General features: G+C 43.3%; 3 protein-coding genes across 13 annotated transcripts; 2 read left to right on the top strand and 1 right to left on the bottom strand.

Moving 5' to 3' along the window:
- Positions 1-435: 435 nt before the first annotated feature.
- LOC118289124 (splicing factor U2AF 65 kDa subunit-like) lies at positions 436-8,343 on the bottom strand. 5 transcript variants are annotated; one of them, XM_035615853.2, is made up of 11 exons: positions 8,112-8,342; positions 7,062-7,239; positions 6,791-6,894; positions 5,976-6,127; positions 5,731-5,847; positions 5,252-5,390; positions 5,066-5,145; positions 3,272-3,394; positions 3,095-3,181; positions 2,336-2,578; positions 436-1,995 (listed from the first exon to the last, which is right to left on the bottom strand). In XM_035615853.2, the coding sequence occupies exons 1-11, from the start codon at positions 8,158-8,160 to the stop codon at positions 1,864-1,866; spliced, it is 1,404 nt and encodes a 467-aa protein (XP_035471746.1). In that variant the 5' UTR covers positions 8,161-8,342; the 3' UTR covers positions 436-1,863. The 5 variants fall into 5 exon arrangements, with proteins under 5 accessions (XP_035471746.1, XP_035471747.1, XP_047184217.1 ...); XM_035615854.2 differs by having other exon boundaries at positions 7,062-7,236; positions 8,112-8,341; XM_047328261.1 differs by having other exon boundaries at positions 3,095-3,394; positions 8,112-8,343.
- A 1,124-nt stretch (positions 8,344-9,467) lies between these two features.
- On the top strand, positions 9,468-13,739 carry LOC118289157 (dehydrogenase/reductase SDR family member 7C-B). Of its 6 annotated transcripts, none has more exons than XM_035615920.2 (8): positions 9,498-9,623; positions 11,165-11,239; positions 11,785-11,962; positions 12,053-12,165; positions 12,240-12,450; positions 12,562-12,654; positions 12,841-12,996; positions 13,266-13,739. In XM_035615920.2, exons 3-8 carry the CDS (start codon positions 11,800-11,802, stop codon positions 13,469-13,471), a joined length of 942 nt encoding a protein of 313 aa, XP_035471813.1. In that variant the 5' UTR covers positions 9,498-9,623; positions 11,165-11,239; positions 11,785-11,799; the 3' UTR covers positions 13,472-13,739. The 6 variants fall into 6 exon arrangements, with proteins under 6 accessions (XP_035471810.1, XP_035471813.1, XP_035471809.1 ...); XM_035615916.1 differs by lacking the exon at positions 11,165-11,239 and adding an exon at positions 11,040-11,122 and having other exon boundaries at positions 9,504-9,623; XM_035615921.2 differs by lacking the exon at positions 9,498-9,623 and adding an exon at positions 9,743-10,074.
- Positions 13,740-14,339: 600 nt separating this feature from the next.
- On the top strand, positions 14,340-16,916 carry LOC118288975 (protein NATD1). Of its 2 annotated transcripts, none has more exons than XM_047328285.1 (3): positions 14,340-14,609; positions 16,228-16,346; positions 16,424-16,916. In XM_047328285.1, the coding sequence occupies exons 1-3, from the start codon at positions 14,459-14,461 to the stop codon at positions 16,538-16,540; spliced, it is 387 nt and encodes a 128-aa protein (XP_047184241.1). In that variant the 5' UTR covers positions 14,340-14,458; the 3' UTR covers positions 16,541-16,916. The 2 variants fall into 2 exon arrangements, with proteins under 2 accessions (XP_047184241.1, XP_035471482.2); XM_035615589.2 differs by having other exon boundaries at positions 14,345-14,609; positions 16,225-16,346.
- Positions 16,917-17,377: the final 461 nt, after the last annotated feature.

The following is a 17,377-nucleotide window of genomic DNA, read 5'->3' as shown; positions in this document are numbered from 1 at the left end:
AATGTGCATCAAACTAATAGAAAGTATAGTTCATATGAATATGAAGAATTATTAGACTGATACTTTTTTTGTTGAATGTTATGAATGTACAGTTCTTCTCTGTGACCACTGGAGGGAAGTAAACACTCGTGTAAATAAAGATATCATAAATGAGTTTATTTAATTCAAAAAGGAAAAAAACAAACTGAACACAGTCATAATCATTATTATTATTACATGCCTGGAGTTTACTACATTATTGTAGAGTTCGTCTTGTAAACCACTTAATTCAGACATAAACAACGCTGCATCTGTAAAAAAAAAATTACAAATGAATAAATTGCATGAAAAATATTGGTATCATCAGTTATGACTGATGCAATGTTTTTAAAATCATAAGTAATAATACAGGGATGAAGAAAAAAAGTATACCAAAAGAATACCACACAGACAGACTCTCAGTGGATGCAAGCATTTATTCAAGGCGATGGCAGTGGCAGGGATTGTACAAACAAAAATGAATCTAAAATTTCTGGGGCTTCCAAAAATGTATAAAATACAGTAGTCCTTCATTATCTTTTGATACAATCTGCTAATTACAGTCAAACATAGTGTGTTAACTTAAGAACAGAACATATCGTCCTCACGTGCATTTGTATGGATGCTGCATTTGTGCCTGTGCTTTAATGAGGAGATAAAATATTTCAAAATAAAGAAATGCTTAAATTTTAATGCATCTTTCTTTAAAAACGGTGCAAAAACAGGAAAAAAAATAATAAAGCTTTAGAAATATATTAAATATACTATCTACAGAACTTAAAGGTGACGCGTGCATATCTACTTTATCTTTTAAAGAGGCCACAGAGACACATTTGATTGTGTTATTCTGATTTTGACAATAAATTGTAGACTATTGCTGGTTCAAGGAGCACACTTGACTGTTTATTAAGCCCCACCCCCTTAGATACTGTTACCATGTGGGCTACATTTTCCTTCCTCACGCAGAGCTTTAAAATGCTAATGTGGCAGATTATCGGTTTAAATTCTGTGTAATGGTTTATTGATTTAAGACACAAGACAAAAGCTGCTTATCGTCTTTCAGCTGGCGACAGTTGATTTGATAATGGATCAAAGGGCAAATGTCTCTGTCGCTAGCTAAACCGCTAAGCTAACATCAACGCCAAGCTACGGCTAAAATAAGTCTTTTCAAATACTTTTTTTTCTCTTCAGCTAACTTTCTAGCTTAACTGTATTTAAGAACGTTCGTATTTAGTTCGTTAGCATTATGTAGGCTACTTCTAAGACTCGCTAACACGATTGGACAATCAATGTTCGGGGGCGGGGTTAAAAAACAGTCAACAGTGTCAGATAAATAAAGTCTTCAGGTAACTTTCTCATTGAAGTAGCTTCCAGTGTGCACAGTTTTCTTATTATATTCTTTCTATACATTCTTATTATTTTTAAGACATAAATTTGTCATATTTACTAAAAGACCTTTGAGGCTGTTTCTTCACATTTTGACAAAAAAACACACCAAACATTTGGTCTATGGAAGCAGTACAGTGATCGTATGTTTAAGGAAACAGGCTCGCGGAGAATCAAATAATATTTCGTAAAAATAAATAAATAAATAAATTACGGTGACACAAATAAACGTTTGTGCTCAGGAGGGAAATCTAAACTTTTTTTTTTCTTCATATAGTGCATATGATCGACAGCTACTTTTGGCATTGTCAGGCAGTATTATTTTATGTTTCGATACGGTAATGTCTCATGTGGACACATTCACAACATGTCAGAGGAGCAAAAGGAACCGACTGAACCCAAGAGGAAGGAGGAGGGAGGAGGGAGGAGGGGAGTCGCTCCGTCGGCCTCGTCTGTGCTTTAAAACTCGTGTCTGTGATACATGTCCGGGTCGTAGTATTTGGTGACCACCACTCGGTTGGCGAACTTGCGGCCGGTGAGGGACTGCATGGCTTTCTGACAGTCTGCGGCAGATACGTACTCTACGAATATCTGAAATTAAAAAAAGATCAGGGAAGATCAGAGCAGGACCCCAGATCTGTGTTAGAGATAAATGACTATTTCTGCATTTCCTCAATTGTGTAATGTTCCTGATGAATATCATGGACGGCCGAACCTTTGGAATTATTTTTTACCGTTATGTGAACGTGTGGGATGAATGTCGGGAAATGAGATGCTGGTAATTTTTGCGTTTCTTTCATAATCTGCTCAAAAGTCTACTAGTACTCATGTTTTTTAGCATGTGTGCGTGCGTGTGTACATGTGTGTACAGAGGTTCGTCAGCGAGACCAAAAACACCTTCTCCAAGCCTCTTAGTAACTTCAGGGCTCACCTTTCCACAGCCGGGCACTTCGACGCCGTCGACGGGCCGCGGGATCTCGATGGAGCGGACGCTGCCGTACTTGCAGCACTCCTCGCGGATGTCCTCCAGGATCTCCTCGTAGTCCTCGTCGTCCACCAGCTCCTCGGGCATCACCATGTTGAGGAGGCACAGCACCTCCGTGGGCAGGCCCGAGTTCTGCAGCCGCTGGAGCCCCGGCACCTGCAGCGTCACCGGGGTCTCGATGATGGAGGTCTGCGGACGCACGGACGCAGACACACAGTCAGTTAAGATTTGGTTTCTTGTCATATGATGAATTTCTCGAAAACTATCGGCTGCTTCCTTGCTGAGCACAGTGGCGAGCTATGGCTGCAACAGTAGATTATTATTTCTGTTTCCTCCGACAGTGGCAGATATCGAAATGTCGCAGAAAAATCGAAAGAAGAGAGGAACCTGATGGAGCAACGATTCTGTGATGTGACCTATTCTTCATTTTGATAGGTCGTGAACCGACTGATGTTAAACGCATCATTTTAAATACTTTAAAAGTTTAAAATCCAAGAAATTACATGTCCGCCATCTTTAGAATTCCGGGAGACGTGACAATACGCCAGCGTTGAACCAATCAAACGACCTTGTTCTAACCGTGTTGTCGGCCTCACAGTGGCCGCGCGGTACGGGCGGCGGCCATGTTTGACAGTTTCCAAAACAACCGCTGCTTTTCCCCCTGTGACCCTTTGAAGAGGTAAGTTTGAAAGTCGTCCCACTCACAGTCGTGGCGTTTTTCGCTCCCACGCTCGCCCGCTGGACGATCAGCTTCTTGTCTCCCAGCTGCATCCCGTTGAGCCCCGCGACCGCCTGGTGGAGAGAGCAACACAAGGGGCCGCTGAGCAGCCGATGGAACAACAACACGCCGCTGACGAGCTCGCGAGAAGCCGCCGCCGTTACCTGATCCGTGGCGCTGATGTCGACGTATTCGCAAAAGGCGTAACCTTTCGACAGCGACGTGGCGCTGTCCTTCACCAGGTTGAACGCTTTGAGCGGCCCGAACGACGTCAGGAGCTCCTTCACCTGCACAAAAGAGCCACGACGGCGACGCGTGAGACGGACGACTGGCAGCGAACCGTTAAAATGTCATTCTACAGTAGTGAATTCTAAATGTCCATTTGATGCTCGTGACCAGATCACAGGGGGGCGGACTGGGAATGTCAACGGTTCTGTGTCTACAACCAAGATTAACAGAAACAAATTGTACGTGATCAAATAGTTCTTTACATCTTGTAGATTTGGAATTGAGAAAATTACTGAGGTCACCTGGAATATATCTGCATCGATTTTAATCCGATTCCATTGTTTGCCGACGGCGAGGAAATATTCGCAGAATTTTACAAACCATGTATTGGATCAAAATCGCTTACTGCCCCTTTAATGTCACGTTGAAGACTGACTTTGTGACTGCACATGAACAGTCAGACTCAACGTGTCATACAAACCTTTACATTAAAACATAAACATATGCCCCCACCCCATTAAGAGAAACCACCAGCAACAACAACTTCATCTACATCTGCGGGTCCTTGAACGCGCTCCAAGAGCATGATGGGAGAAAGAGAGTAGCCTGCCGGCTCGGAGAGTGTCCGTGTGAGGACCAGAATGTCTTACTTGCCTTGTGTTACATGTTGGCATGGCAGCTGTAGATGAGTACTACTGAACAAATTATGAGCGCAGACTTAACGATCTTACGGGCCCCTAGCTGGGGACAAAGTGGGGGGAACAAAAAATGAAAGAGCTGTGAGTATCAACGCAGTGGCAGCGACTGCAGAGTATTTCAAATAGAGAAAAGAAAAGTCAGTGAGTTATACACATCAGGCTACACGTGCTCTGTAAAACTGAACCAAAATTGCGTTACTGAATAATTGCGACCAAGATGTAAACTGAGTGAGATATTTTACAGTTGGAAAATGCACTCGTCAGTGCCCCCTGGTGGACACGTCGTGTAAGGCGACATGGTTTCTAAACGTCAGAACTGCTAATTTTTTTTGCTAGCGATCCGACGGCTAACTCATCAATAACGATATATTCGCAATATGCCCACATGGACTGATTTATCAGACTGGCTGCAAGCAACTATTACAGTAAAATGAAAAACTTATTTAAAAACACATTTCAATTATCCAATAGTTAATATATTTGAATTCGTAGTAGTATTTTGATTATGTTGTGTTTTTAAATTCATTTAAAAGCTCTATTTTAAAACGGATCTGTGTACCACTAGAGGGAGCCATAGTTTGAGAACCACTGATTTAGGCTATTAAATCAATTATATATTGCAAGAAAACTAAAAATAACAATCCCAATGTTTCTAGGCTGAACCCAAAAAAAACAAAGTTGTACAGTTACTCAGGGATGCAGATATTAATTATTTTAACTGCTTAAGAAAATGAAGCCAAAGTGGCGGTGCCTGAAGCCTGTATTCTCTGGAATCACCAGCAGGGGGCGACTCAATGATATTTGGTGTGTTATTGCTATGTTTTGATGTTTTTTGAATTTTTTCTGTGCAAGGAGACTAATTTTCTTCCCTGCCACAACATAGTTGTTGTAAAAAAAAATTTAGGTCATAAAGAAATGAAAAACATTTTTTTTGCATGTTTCAGTGAGACAAAATAAAAAATAATCTCAGCAAGTGAGAGAGAAAAAAAGAAAAACATGATGAACCTGTTCAGTGTGTTTTCGGTTCAATACCTGGTCGTCATTCAGATAGTTCGGCAGACCGCCGATAAACAGTTTATGGGGCGAATCTGGAACGACAGTGGAGACAACACCTACACCAAAGGGAAAAGAGCGACGGTCAATGTGTTTTCTTTTTATCCCACAATAGAACTTGGCACCATCCCCCCAACACAATTAAAAAAAACACGGGGAACCGACCTGGGACGTGGAAAGCCGGCTGCTCTGAGATACCGGGTAAAGGTCGATAGTCGTGAGGCCGTCTGATCTTCAGCGACTGACCCTGGAAAATGATTCCATCGAAGGCCATGGCCTGCGTCGTCTCGTCTACAGACCGGAACTAGAAACAAAAGGGGTTTCCTCACAGAAACGTGATGCAAACTTAAAACTACCGTGTGAAAGTATCAGTTTATTTATGTAGATGATATTTAACCCCCTGGAAAGCTCTACGTACCTCCTGGCTTCGATATGTGTTGTGTGAAACATTAAACTTGCGTTTAACCTCAATAGTTCACTTGTTTTATGTAGTTCATCCATTGCTCTTTGGTAAAAAAGGCAAGAATCTAAAGATGAAGCTGTTCTCCATGGTGGTTATGGTCGTTTGCTGCTGATCTGACATGATTATTATTTATTTTTTTCACAGAAATAAAAGCTGAAATGTTCTGAACTGGGACACGTACCTCTAGGAAAGCAAAATTTTTGTCCTGATTGATCTGCACGGCGAGTACGGGGTTACTCGGAGCTTGCGAGAGGCCTGCGAGTCGCATCTGAGCGTTAAAGAACTCGGCCATGGACTCCTGAGCAAAAAGAAGAAACACAGACAACATGACAGGACACGCTGCGACGTGACGTCATATCTACGCTGGGGATGAACAATCGCAGTTATTGGACCAAACGGAAGAAGAGCAGGAACTGGAGACGTCACCTCAGTTACTCCGAAGGGAATATTTCCGACGTAGAGGCGTCTGGCTTGTCTCGTCATCTGACTGCCCACTATGGGCACTTGTGTCGGCGCCGCGGTCACTCCAGTGGTGGTGGACGTCACCAGCAGAGCTATCGTTGGTATCTGACCGGCCGCTGGCAGACACACGAGAGACAGAGCAGAACTCTTAGCTTGTGTGTAACAGTCGGTTGCAATGACCCATTCCCACAAGATTCATATGGAGTGAGCATTCATGTGAAAACCTGACATTTCTGTAGAAGTTTAGCAAATAGTGAGAGAGTGAAATCTGATGACAGGAACCTGAAGTCGAATGTCGTAGGGAATACGTCGTAAGGAATACGTCGTAAGGAATACGTCGTAGGGAATACGTCGTAGGGAATACGTCGTAGGGAATACGTCGTAGGGAATACGCTGTAGGGAATACGTCGTAGGGAATACGTCGTAGGGAATACGCTGTAGGGAATACGTCGTAGGGAATACGTCGTAGGGAATACATCGTAAGGAATACGTCGTAAGGAATACGTCGTAGGGAATACGTCGTAAGGAATACGTCGTAGGGAATACGTCGTAAGGAATACGTCGTAGGGAATACGTCGTAGGGAATACGTCGTAGGGAATACGTCGTAGAGAATACGCTGTAGGGAATACGTCGTAGGGAATACGTCGTAAGGAATACGTCGTAAGGAATACGTCGTAGGGAATACGTCCTAGTCAATATGTCCTAGGGAATACGTTGTATTGAATATGTCGTAGCGAATACGTCGTAGCGAATAAGCAAAGAGCAAATTGCGGCGAACCTTGCATAGCTTTATATTGCAATGGTGTGATGTGTTCAAAGCCGGGAGGAGGCACGTCCCAGTATTTGCAGGTCCTTTTCTTCCTCGTTCGCCTCGGAGAGTGACTGGACACAGAAAGAAGACAAAGCAATAATCGACTTCAGCATTTGGCCACTTAAAAAAAAAAAAAGGATCAAAACATGAATTATTTCCAGCGTCCAGAATGTTTCTGAACAGAATGTCTTTGACATGATGTCACAGGAGGAAGAGCTGCTCTGCTGCTGGGTCTGACCTGTGCTTCTTGTGGTCCCGGGAGGAGCTCCGGCGGTCCCGGCTCTTCCGGTCCCGGCTGCGGCTTCGCTTCTCGCGGCTGCGGCTGCCGTGCTCTTTGCTCCGGCTGCGGTGTTTGTCACCTCGGCCTGCGGATCCACTGTGACTCCTCTTCTTGTGTCTCTCTCGTTCTCGCTCTGCTTGATCACAGAGAGAAAGCAGCAAAGTGATATTTACAATAATTTTTTAAGGATCTTTTAATAGCTTGTATGAACATTAACAGTATAAGATAATATACAAAATTACTTTATTTATCCCACAACGGGGACATTCGGATGTCACAGCAGCAAAGTGGACAACAAATATATTTAAAAAAACAAGCAACATGTACAAAATATAGAAAATATAAATACACTTATATATTGTAATCAATGTGCAATTTTCTCGATGCTGATTTGTGCTATTCCCTCTGATAATAAAAACAACAACAATGACAACAATGAATAATTCAGAACTAATGATGTCCATCATCAGCATCATCCCCATCAGAACTTTGATTGACTCCAGTGTGACTCAGTCACAAACACACTGAGCAGAGAATACAATATAAAAGATGTATATCCTCACATTACAATCGACGTGAACCTTTAATAAAAGGAAGCCGAATCGAAGAGTGGATCGTACTGATTCAGAAAATGTCATCAGGTCATTTCCAGCCCGCGAAAGTTCCTCGCCGGGCAGGACGACATTGGAAAAAGGCGAGAAATTCGAATGGAGTTTCGCACCGCGCCGTCTCTAGGCGGCAGAACGCGCCGGGAATCCGCCGGTTGCCAGACTCCGTCCGCAATTGTGTGTAAAAAGAAAGAAAATGTGCCGAATGCGACCGAAGGTGAGACGGTGAACCGATGGTGACACGACAGAAGTCGAACCAGCTGAGTCCATAGATTTACCAATAATACAGTCTGCGTCAGACGCGTTTGTTCATTCATAAACAATAACGAGAGGCTCATCGGACGTCACGCACACGCGTCGCTTTCGCCAACCGGGACCGACGCGCACCGTGAACACTCACCTTGTCGATTCTCGCTCAGCTGTTTCTCAAATTCCTCGAAATCCGACATGACGCCGGTTCCGTCTCGGACAAGACTCTCGTGTGTGACACCGGTCCGGTTCGGTGTGAGGAGGAGGAGAACCGGAGGAACCGAGAGGAGCCGCTGTCAGAGCAGGAGAGCGTCGGTACCGCGAGAACCCACCGAGAGCGGAGATCCGGTCTCGAGGTCAAGGCGCACACGGTGAGAACACCAACATCCGGCCACGACCCTTCACAATAAGAGAAACTTCGCACCGGCGTTTCGTGATTTATTTCTCTATAGTTTGAGAAAAATCTTTTCTATAAAACACATTTCAGAAATGTTTTCATTACGTTATAAGCAAAAATTACACACACAATTAAAAATGTACAAAATGTATTCAATCATAACAGGTGAAATACAGTATTTTCAATTATAAATTACATAAGATGAGATGAGATAAGATGAAGACTGTCTTGGAGGGGATTGAAAGAAAACAGCAGTATATAAAGAAGTAATGCATATAGATAAACATGAAATATAAACACAAAATATTTTTTTAAATGTATGATATATACAATGTAAATCAAAAATATATGTATATGTATAGTATGTACAAGTTCCATATCCCCTCCAGTTATTTTCACCATCGATTCATCTAAATGTGGCGAGAACATCAGTCTCAGAGCAGCCTCTGTAGCTTCAACACATTTTATGCTTTTATTGTGATGACAACCACATCCGGTTACGATTTACATCTACACAAAAAATTTGAATGACAAAAATTTTTATGTCATTAATACACACACACACACACACACACACAGGAAATACCTCCTGTCTTTCCAAGACTGAAACTTTTTAATTTATTTTTACTCAGAGTCCAGCTGAAAATACACAGAATTTACACAATCTGTAAATATGCAGTATGTTTGTGTGAATGTCAGCATTACTTTTTAAAAACTTAATGCAAATATTTGAGCATTTTCCTTGAAAAAATTTCAAATCAATTCTATGTCGATCGATTAATGAACAGGTTCCTGTCAGCCAGGAGAAATAATTAAAACGTATGTTATGGTTAGATTTCTTATAATAGTAATTGTGTATTTTGCTCGCACACAATCCAACTCCTCCTGCTCCATAAACACTTCTCTTCCAGTGCGTGAACCTGGTCAAACTCGTTTCTGCTCTTAAAATATGACAAATGCACAATAAAACTGAGTATCTTCATCATCACCATCATCATCATCATCATTATTATCTATTTCACCTAAAACTGCAGCCAGTAGGATCACCGCACCCCTCCGACTGCCCTGTGACTCTAAAACAGAACATGTTCACAACACTGCGCGGAAAATAACTGACTCAGCTGTGCCGCTATTAAAAGACCCCTCAAATCCCCGAGTGTCGCTGCGGCAGAGCTGAGCCGGCCCGTCATGTCCGAGCAGCTCTGTGAATGAGCAGCTCCAGCTCCTGAAGAGAGGAATCGAACCCCCGGTCCCAGAAGCAGTACAGTAAGTCCTGGCTGCTCATCCATTCCTTGCGGTGCAGAGGTCAGAGGTTAGTTCAGTGGCCAGACTCTGTGCAACAAGTTGGAGGATTGTAAACGAGTGGCGGTTTTGTTTCATTTGTTCATTTTGTGATAGAAAGCCGCAACTTTTCATTTTCCTCTTTGTGTTTCTTCATCTTGACCTTGTGGTGAAATAATGTGACGAACTGCTCCGCGACACCGAGCCTTTTGTGAGACGTACAGTATCTATTTCCAGGGCAGTTTATATTTAGACGCCTCGACTCGGACAAACAGCTGGTGCTCGGCACCGTAAAAACCTGAACCAAAAGTTTAATCTTCTCGTTCCCCGTTGGACACAAACAGATGGAGCGAGTGTTGGTCCCAATAATCTGAGGACAAAAACCACTGTGGCTCCTCAACAGATAGTGATTCATGTGAGGGGACGATGAGTTCAGGTACAGATTACAAGTGGCTCGTGAACCGTAAAAAGATCCACAGATCCATGCATCTTTTTGTATTAGTGATTTGTCATTTTGTGTATTTCTGTTGTTGTTTTGTGTATTTGTTGTAATCCTCTGGTGTCTAGATAGATAGATAGATAGATACTTTATCGACTACTCAACCAGCCGTAACACATTTATGAGGTATGATCATATTTTCAATTTTATAAACTCCAAAAGTTAAAGCTACAGTGTGTAATATTTAGAAGAACTTTATTCACAGAAATTGAACATATTGTCCATAACTGTGTGATCATAAATGTATAATCAACTGTGAATGAGTTAAATATAGTTCCATGAGGGGGACCCGACCTCCGTGTGAGTCTCCATGTTTCTACGTCGTGTTGAATACGGTTGTTGAACTAAATGCTCCAGAATACGTCGCGTTCACGTTGAATTTTCAGACGCTGCAGGACACCGGAGATGGAATCAACAGTGCGCCACCATAAAGTGTCCCCTGGTGGTCGCTCAGTTGGTCGCAGTTTGCAACTTTACCACCAGACGCCGCCAGAAAATTACAAAAATTACAAGCTGGGGCTTTAAATTCGGAAGTTAAAAGAAGTTTTGAAACTTTAAATTGCAGTTCCGTTCCAACTTGAAATTTTAATGATTATAATAACCTGCTGCTTTCATGCGCAGGATGTTTGCATGAAGTCTGTCATCCAAGTTTGTTATAACATGATAAATTTGAAAAATGAACCCAAACCAGCCTGACAGGGAACAAGAGGAAGGGGAACATCATCCTGATAAGTCCAGTTAAATCTTGGTATGAATTTCATGATTTGAACATATGACTTTCCACTCTCTGTTTATTATTATGTCCAAACCCTGTGTGTATATCCAGACGGCACGAATCCCACATAAGAATCTTTAAAAACGTGGTATTATATTCTTCACCATTTTCTCTGTTTTTGTTTCAGAGTTGTGAGAGTAAATATAGATTTAGATTATGGTTGTGAAGGGTGAGATGGATTCCAATGTTACAGAGCCGGAGAGCCTCTGGGTATGAAACGCTCCTTTTATCTTCCCAAATCACCTTCATTAGATCCCGAAACGCTCTTGACATCCCATCCCGTCTCATCTTCATCGCCACAGGAAAAGCATTTTCCATCTATAAAACGTATGTTGACATATACAACATATATAACATAACGCAAACATGTTAGCTATCCATGACGCTAACGTCTACATGGGGGGGTTTGTATATGTCATGTTTATGTGATAAACATGCAGTCACCGCAAGCTTCTGGTTAGCTTAGCTTAGCCTAGCTTAGCACAAATAGTGGAAACAGGGGGAAGGCTAGCCTGCCTCTGTCCAAACGGTTTATCAAAGTCAACCTACCAGCATCTCTTAAGCTAATTTATTAGCATGTATTAGCATGTTCGTTTGAACAACACATAACCTGTTAACTTGTGAGTTTTAGCATTGCTGGTAGTGGTCAGGCTAGCCGTTTCCTTTCTTTATGCTAAGCTAAGCTAACCGGGCATGGTGTCTGTACCTTCGTAGACAGGTAGGAGAGTGGTATTGGAAAGCAAAATATTGACTTTTTCCCTTAATATTTTGTGCTCACATTAACAATGATGTGCCTTTTTTCATGTTTTGCATTTTTACTTGAATTAAACTTGAATAAAAAATTGATACAATACAATTTCTTTCCCCACCAGCATATCCTCCAAGAGATGGACCCAGCATGGACGACCACCGTTATGCTCGTGCCCTGTGTAGTTTTACTGACAGCTGGATTATTCTACGTCTACGGTCTGATCGTTGGTCTGTTGACCAAAACGTCGGTGCGCAATAAGGTGGTGGTTATAACTGACGCCTTGTCTGCGCTCGGAAAAGGTAAAACAAACACACACTTTGTTTTTTGACAAGGCGAAACCTTTGAACGTAAAGATATTTCACAGTCTGTGACTCGTGTTTTGGATGTAGAATGCTCAGGTGTGTTCCACAAAGGAGGAGCGAGGTTGATCCTCTGTGGGAAAAGCTGGGAGAAGCTTGAAGAGCTTGCTGATGATTTGGCGAACGCCTCAGATCCCACTGTGGTGAGTATTCCTGCCGACGCCACACTTACTTCACAGACCTCCTTCCCATCACTGTTACCTCAACCCCTCCTCAGACGTTTCCCCCCAAACTGGTGCTAGTGGATTTTGGGGATATGGACAGTATGCCCGAGGTGATCGAAGAGATCCTGGACTGCTACGGTTGCCTGGATGTTCTCATCCTCAACAGCAGCATGAAGGTCAAAGCACCGGCCCAGAGTCTGTCGCTGGAGATGGACAAGTTACTGATGGACAACAACTACTTTGGACCGGTCACACTGGCTAAAGGTAGACGATGGAAACCTCCTCCTGTTGCGCAAAAATAAAGCCCAAAAGATTTGGGGATGGATTTAGATTTAGAGAAGGTTTAGCACGTTTCATTTGTGTCAACGCTCTCAGGTGTGCTGCCGTCCATGATCTCGAGAAGAACCGGTCACCTGCTCCTCGTCAACAGCATCCAAGGGAAACTGGCCGTGCCCTTTCGCTCGACATGTGAGTTCAAAGAGACATGCGGAACATTTTACATTCTCTTTACTAACGTAACACACAGAGTGGAATACAAAGACCCAGAGATACAACACAGATAAAAACTGAGTCTGATCAGAGATAGATAATCCCGATATGAACCCTGTGACCCGTGAGGAGCTGGGACATTCAGGTGCGCTATACCTTTTTCAGATGCAGCCTCCAAACATGCGGTCCAGGCCTTCTTCGACTGCCTGAGGGCCGAGGTGGAGGAGTACGGCATCTCCGTCAGCACCATCAACCACACCTTCATCAGCCGCGCTGCGTCCGAACACGCAGAGGCCCCCTCCTCCAAGTCCGTCTGGTCACGTGAGTAGAGTCAGAGGAGAAAAACGACCCGGAATGAAATACTTATATACATTTTTGTTTACTTATGCTAAACAGTAACGTATATATTCAAATCATAAACTCTGGAGAAGTTGAAAGTGTTTTTAAATTACTAAAAAAGAAATTAACAGCTGTATTATATATATATATATATATATATATATATATATATATATATATATATATATATATATGTATGTATATATTGTTGTCCTCACTTTGTTTTCCCTTCCCGACCCGTGTCCCTGCAGTGTTGTACACTGAGAAACCCCTCGGCGTTTCTCCAGTCGAGGCCGCCGCTGAGCTCGTCAAGACTCTGAGCAACAAGAAGAAAGAGGTGCTGATCGCTCCCTCGCTCCCCAAGATGGCCGTCTACGCCCGATCCTTCTTCCCCAACGTGTTCTTCGCCGTGATGGCGGCGGGAGTGAAGAGCGCTGATGCCTCGGAGAACATGTAGCGCAGGATGTGGCGTGAGGTTTTCTAGGTGAAAGGGGAACAATGTTGTATTGTAGAAAAAATGTATCTTAACATAGACTTAAGTGTAGAATTGTGGTTTTTAAACTTGTATGGTTGATGTTGAACAGGTTTGGGTTGTAGTGACTCCTCACATGTGCAGTTACACTGTTTTAAAATAGTTTCTCCGTCAGAGAAAATCGTTGTCACAGCGTAATAAACGTTCATCAAAGTGCAGAAGACACATTAAAATCAGTGACTTCTGAAGAAAATGTTGCATCTGCATTTTTTTTTTTACATTTTCACACAAGCCTATTAAGAAGAAAGAAACATGTAATTTTTATCTCTGAACGCTGACCAACACAAACATGAGTCTTTTGCTTTTGGTTATCAGGTCTCCAGCGATAAAGGGGGACATTTCTTTAATAAATCAATAAACAGATTTAAATAGCATTGTTCAAACAAATCTAATGCAATTCAAAAGGATTTGCAGGTGATGGACAAAAGATCAGTGAATTAAAGACTCATATAGTTTCTTTCCTCGAGGCTTCTGCGAATGATTAGGAAACAACAGCGTGTGAAATTAAACGTTTACCTCAAGTTTTCTGATCATTTCCGAGGAGATTTTCCAGAAATGTCTTTTGGCACCAAAATACAATATACATGATAGTAAATCACTAAAGGGGGACATTTCCCTTCAATTTAAAGACATTACTTGTAAAAGTATTTATTATTTGAAAGCCCCAGTGTGTAATTCTTTGTAATGTTTTGGCGGCATCTAGTGGTAAAGTTGCGAACCGCAACGAACTGAGCGACGCGAACATTTCCGGTTTCCGGCGGCAACGAACTGTTCCTGTGAATATTCGACACTGTAGCTTTAAGTACTTGCTCTGTGCGCAGGTGGCGCCCCGCGGTGGACGGTCTGCGCCACGACAGGCCGTGACGCGCCGCTGTCACTCGTTTTCTCTCCACGTGAACCTCGAGCCTCCTCATGTTCCGCAGACTCGCCGCGTCGACGCTCCGGCTGCGGCCGCGCCGCGCGGCCGCCACCGGCGCGTCGAGCTCCGGCTGCGGCTGGACGGTGGAACACGACCGAGCGCAGCGGCGCTTCACCGTCGCTCCGGGCGGCAGCGGCGCCGCCGGTAAGGAAGGACAAGGCCGCCGCGACCGGGGCTGGCGGCCCGGGACGTCCGGTCAAGAGAGGCCCCGGCGTCCACCCGTTGCTCGCTCTCCAGGGAACCGTCACTTTCATCCTCTTTGTCTTTGGACTTTACGCGCATTTTAACCCTTACGCAGAAAACGCGCAACCAAACTCCGTTTGAAAACCTGAGGATTTAAAGTGTCGTGGCCCGCGTCGAGCCGCCGAACAGCGGATTTCAATGACGCGCACTTTGAACCATCTAGTTTTAGTCACTGAACAGTTCGGCATAGTTATGATCACCATCAGTCACACTTAATTTGTTTAGTACAGTTCTAACCAAATGTCCACAGAGAGTCTCCATGAAGGTATTTCTGGAGGGAGATTAATATTGTTTACCTGTGATTGATCCTGACAAATGCTGTAACTGAATACATTTCCTAAAAGTGCGGTTGTATGAGTCACTTATGCATATTTCATATGTTTCCTCATGGAGATGGTGATCAGCGATGTCAATTGAACGAATATATATCTGCATTAGGAAACGTTTAAAAATGTGGCGAAAAAGAGGTTTCTCGGTGGTCCCCTCTGCAACAGAGGGACTCAGACTTACACTACTTTCACTTCTCCTCCAAACTCCGTTAAATGACATCGCTGATCTCCGTCTCCATAAGGGAACATATGAACTATGCATAAGGAACTCATACAAGGCCACTTCAAAATCACTGAACTATCCCTTTAACCAGCCGGCCCCCAGACTATACCCGGGGTTAAAGTGGACTCGTCTGTTTTATAACCTGTCTATATATTTTAGAGATAAAATAGAATTACACATGTAGAAAGTTCAGAAATGTTCGGGGTTAGGCTTAGAGATCATACGTTATATCTTCATACCCGGGTATAGTCCAAGTTTAAAACGGGCTAGCCCACTTAATCTGGGGAGGGGGTTTTGTGTTAGGGAGTTGTTAGATGTAATGATGATGATGATATCATGTTACCCCTTTGGATCTCAAACAAAATATGTGTTGTAGAGGATAAATGTCTCCTCACGATCGAGCGCCCCTAAAAAATGTGGGCTTTGATTTTAATAGATATTAATTTTTAGAAGAGTAGAATACAAAGTAGCAAAAAAAATGGAGATTGCACATGCCCCAAATCAGTTTTTAAGAGAATGGTGCTTTCACACCGGCCCTGTTTGGTCCGGGACCTTCAGACTTCTCAGTTTGGTCCGAGCCACAATTGCAGGTCGGATCAAACTGAACCGTGGTTCGGTTCGAAGATTTGGTTCCGAAGAAACAATAAAGAAGTCAACTTATTTCCTGAGAGGATATGAGAGGACGGCAGAGCGGAAAACGCCAAATTGACAACACACCTAGGTCAGACGCTCGCCTGTCTACAAACCAATCAGAGTCAAGTATCAGGGAAACGCAGCCCACGTAGGTGATGACGACAGGACGGAGGATTGTCATGTCAATCCTACGGAAACAAAAAACGAACCGGATCAGATGGAAACAATGTAACAAAAACACGAGCGTTGGTTCGGACCTTGTGACTCTGGACGTAGTTATATCGTCCAGCTGGTTTAATTCGATGGTGAAGTTTTTGTCCTCCGTCTTCAGCAGAGGCCCGTGACTGTGCAGTGCTGAGCTACAGATTCACCGGGGAGAAGGAGGTGGATCTGATGTCCACCTTTGTGCCGGAGACGTTCAGGGGCCGAGGCGTCGCTGCGCTGCTGACACAGGTGAGAGGATCCGACAGCCGCGTGGCGTCACGACACACTCGCAGTTTCAATAAGTATGTTTGACGTTCCCTGCACAGGCGGCCATGGACTTCCTGGTTGAAGAAGACCTCAAGGCTCGTGTCTCCTGCTGGTACATCCAGAAATACATCGAGGAGCAGCCGCTGCAGCCGTTCAAAGACCTCGTCGTCACTTGACCGCTGCTCGTTTAGCTTTTCAATCACTACCTTAAATCATCTACGACCTCATCTCGACAACTTGATCTGTACAATCCACAGCCACTCAAAGTCGTGGTTATGGATAATAAGAGTTTGTTTCCCCCGAGATTTGTCCCTTATCCCTGATCAGAACTATTCCAATGAGTGACAGTTTAATTTATTTTGTTTTTTAAAAATCTTAAATTTCACGAAGAAGGAATTGTTGATCTGAGAATATTGAATTGTATTGAATCTGTAACATGTTACAGTGTGTTTGAATCATTCAATGAGAGGAAAACAAATATTCATCAAGGCACACTGTGTAATTTTTTTACTGTAATATTGAGAGTAAATTTGTACGTATGTTTGTTGACAATTTCTTCTGCCTTTTTTTCCGACGAGACCATTTCAGTATCGAGAGTAATGATATCGCAACTTTACAACTTGGTTAGCAGCTAGCGTTAGCTTAGCTAACTGGCTAACAAAACATCAACATCCGGTTGTTTGGTGCTGCTGAAAAGTGCCTCGGGTCACAAGTTCCGACTTCCGACTTTATTCTCGACATTTCGACTTTATTCTCGAAATGCAAGATAAAAAAAAAAGTTCCTTCTCTAGTTTTTTTCCTTATGCCTGGCCCCAATACTCCTCCGTCACTTTCTCATAGAACTTCTATAGGAACAACCAGTGGAGTCGCCCTCTGCTGGTCATTACAGAGAATACAGGTTTCGGACACTTGCCGGACCAGGTGACTATTCGTCCATTTTTAAAGACTAGTCTATGGTGGACGTGCTCGCTCCTCCACTTATGGTCACTTCTGGTTTCAAAAACCAGCGGCGG

The sequence above is a fragment of the Scophthalmus maximus genome, chromosome 17 (assembly GCF_022379125.1).
Source record: "Scophthalmus maximus strain ysfricsl-2021 chromosome 17, ASM2237912v1, whole genome shotgun sequence".
Taxonomy (NCBI): Eukaryota; Metazoa; Chordata; class Actinopteri; order Pleuronectiformes; family Scophthalmidae; genus Scophthalmus; species Scophthalmus maximus.
This window is presented reverse-complemented; position numbering and strand designations above follow the sequence as displayed.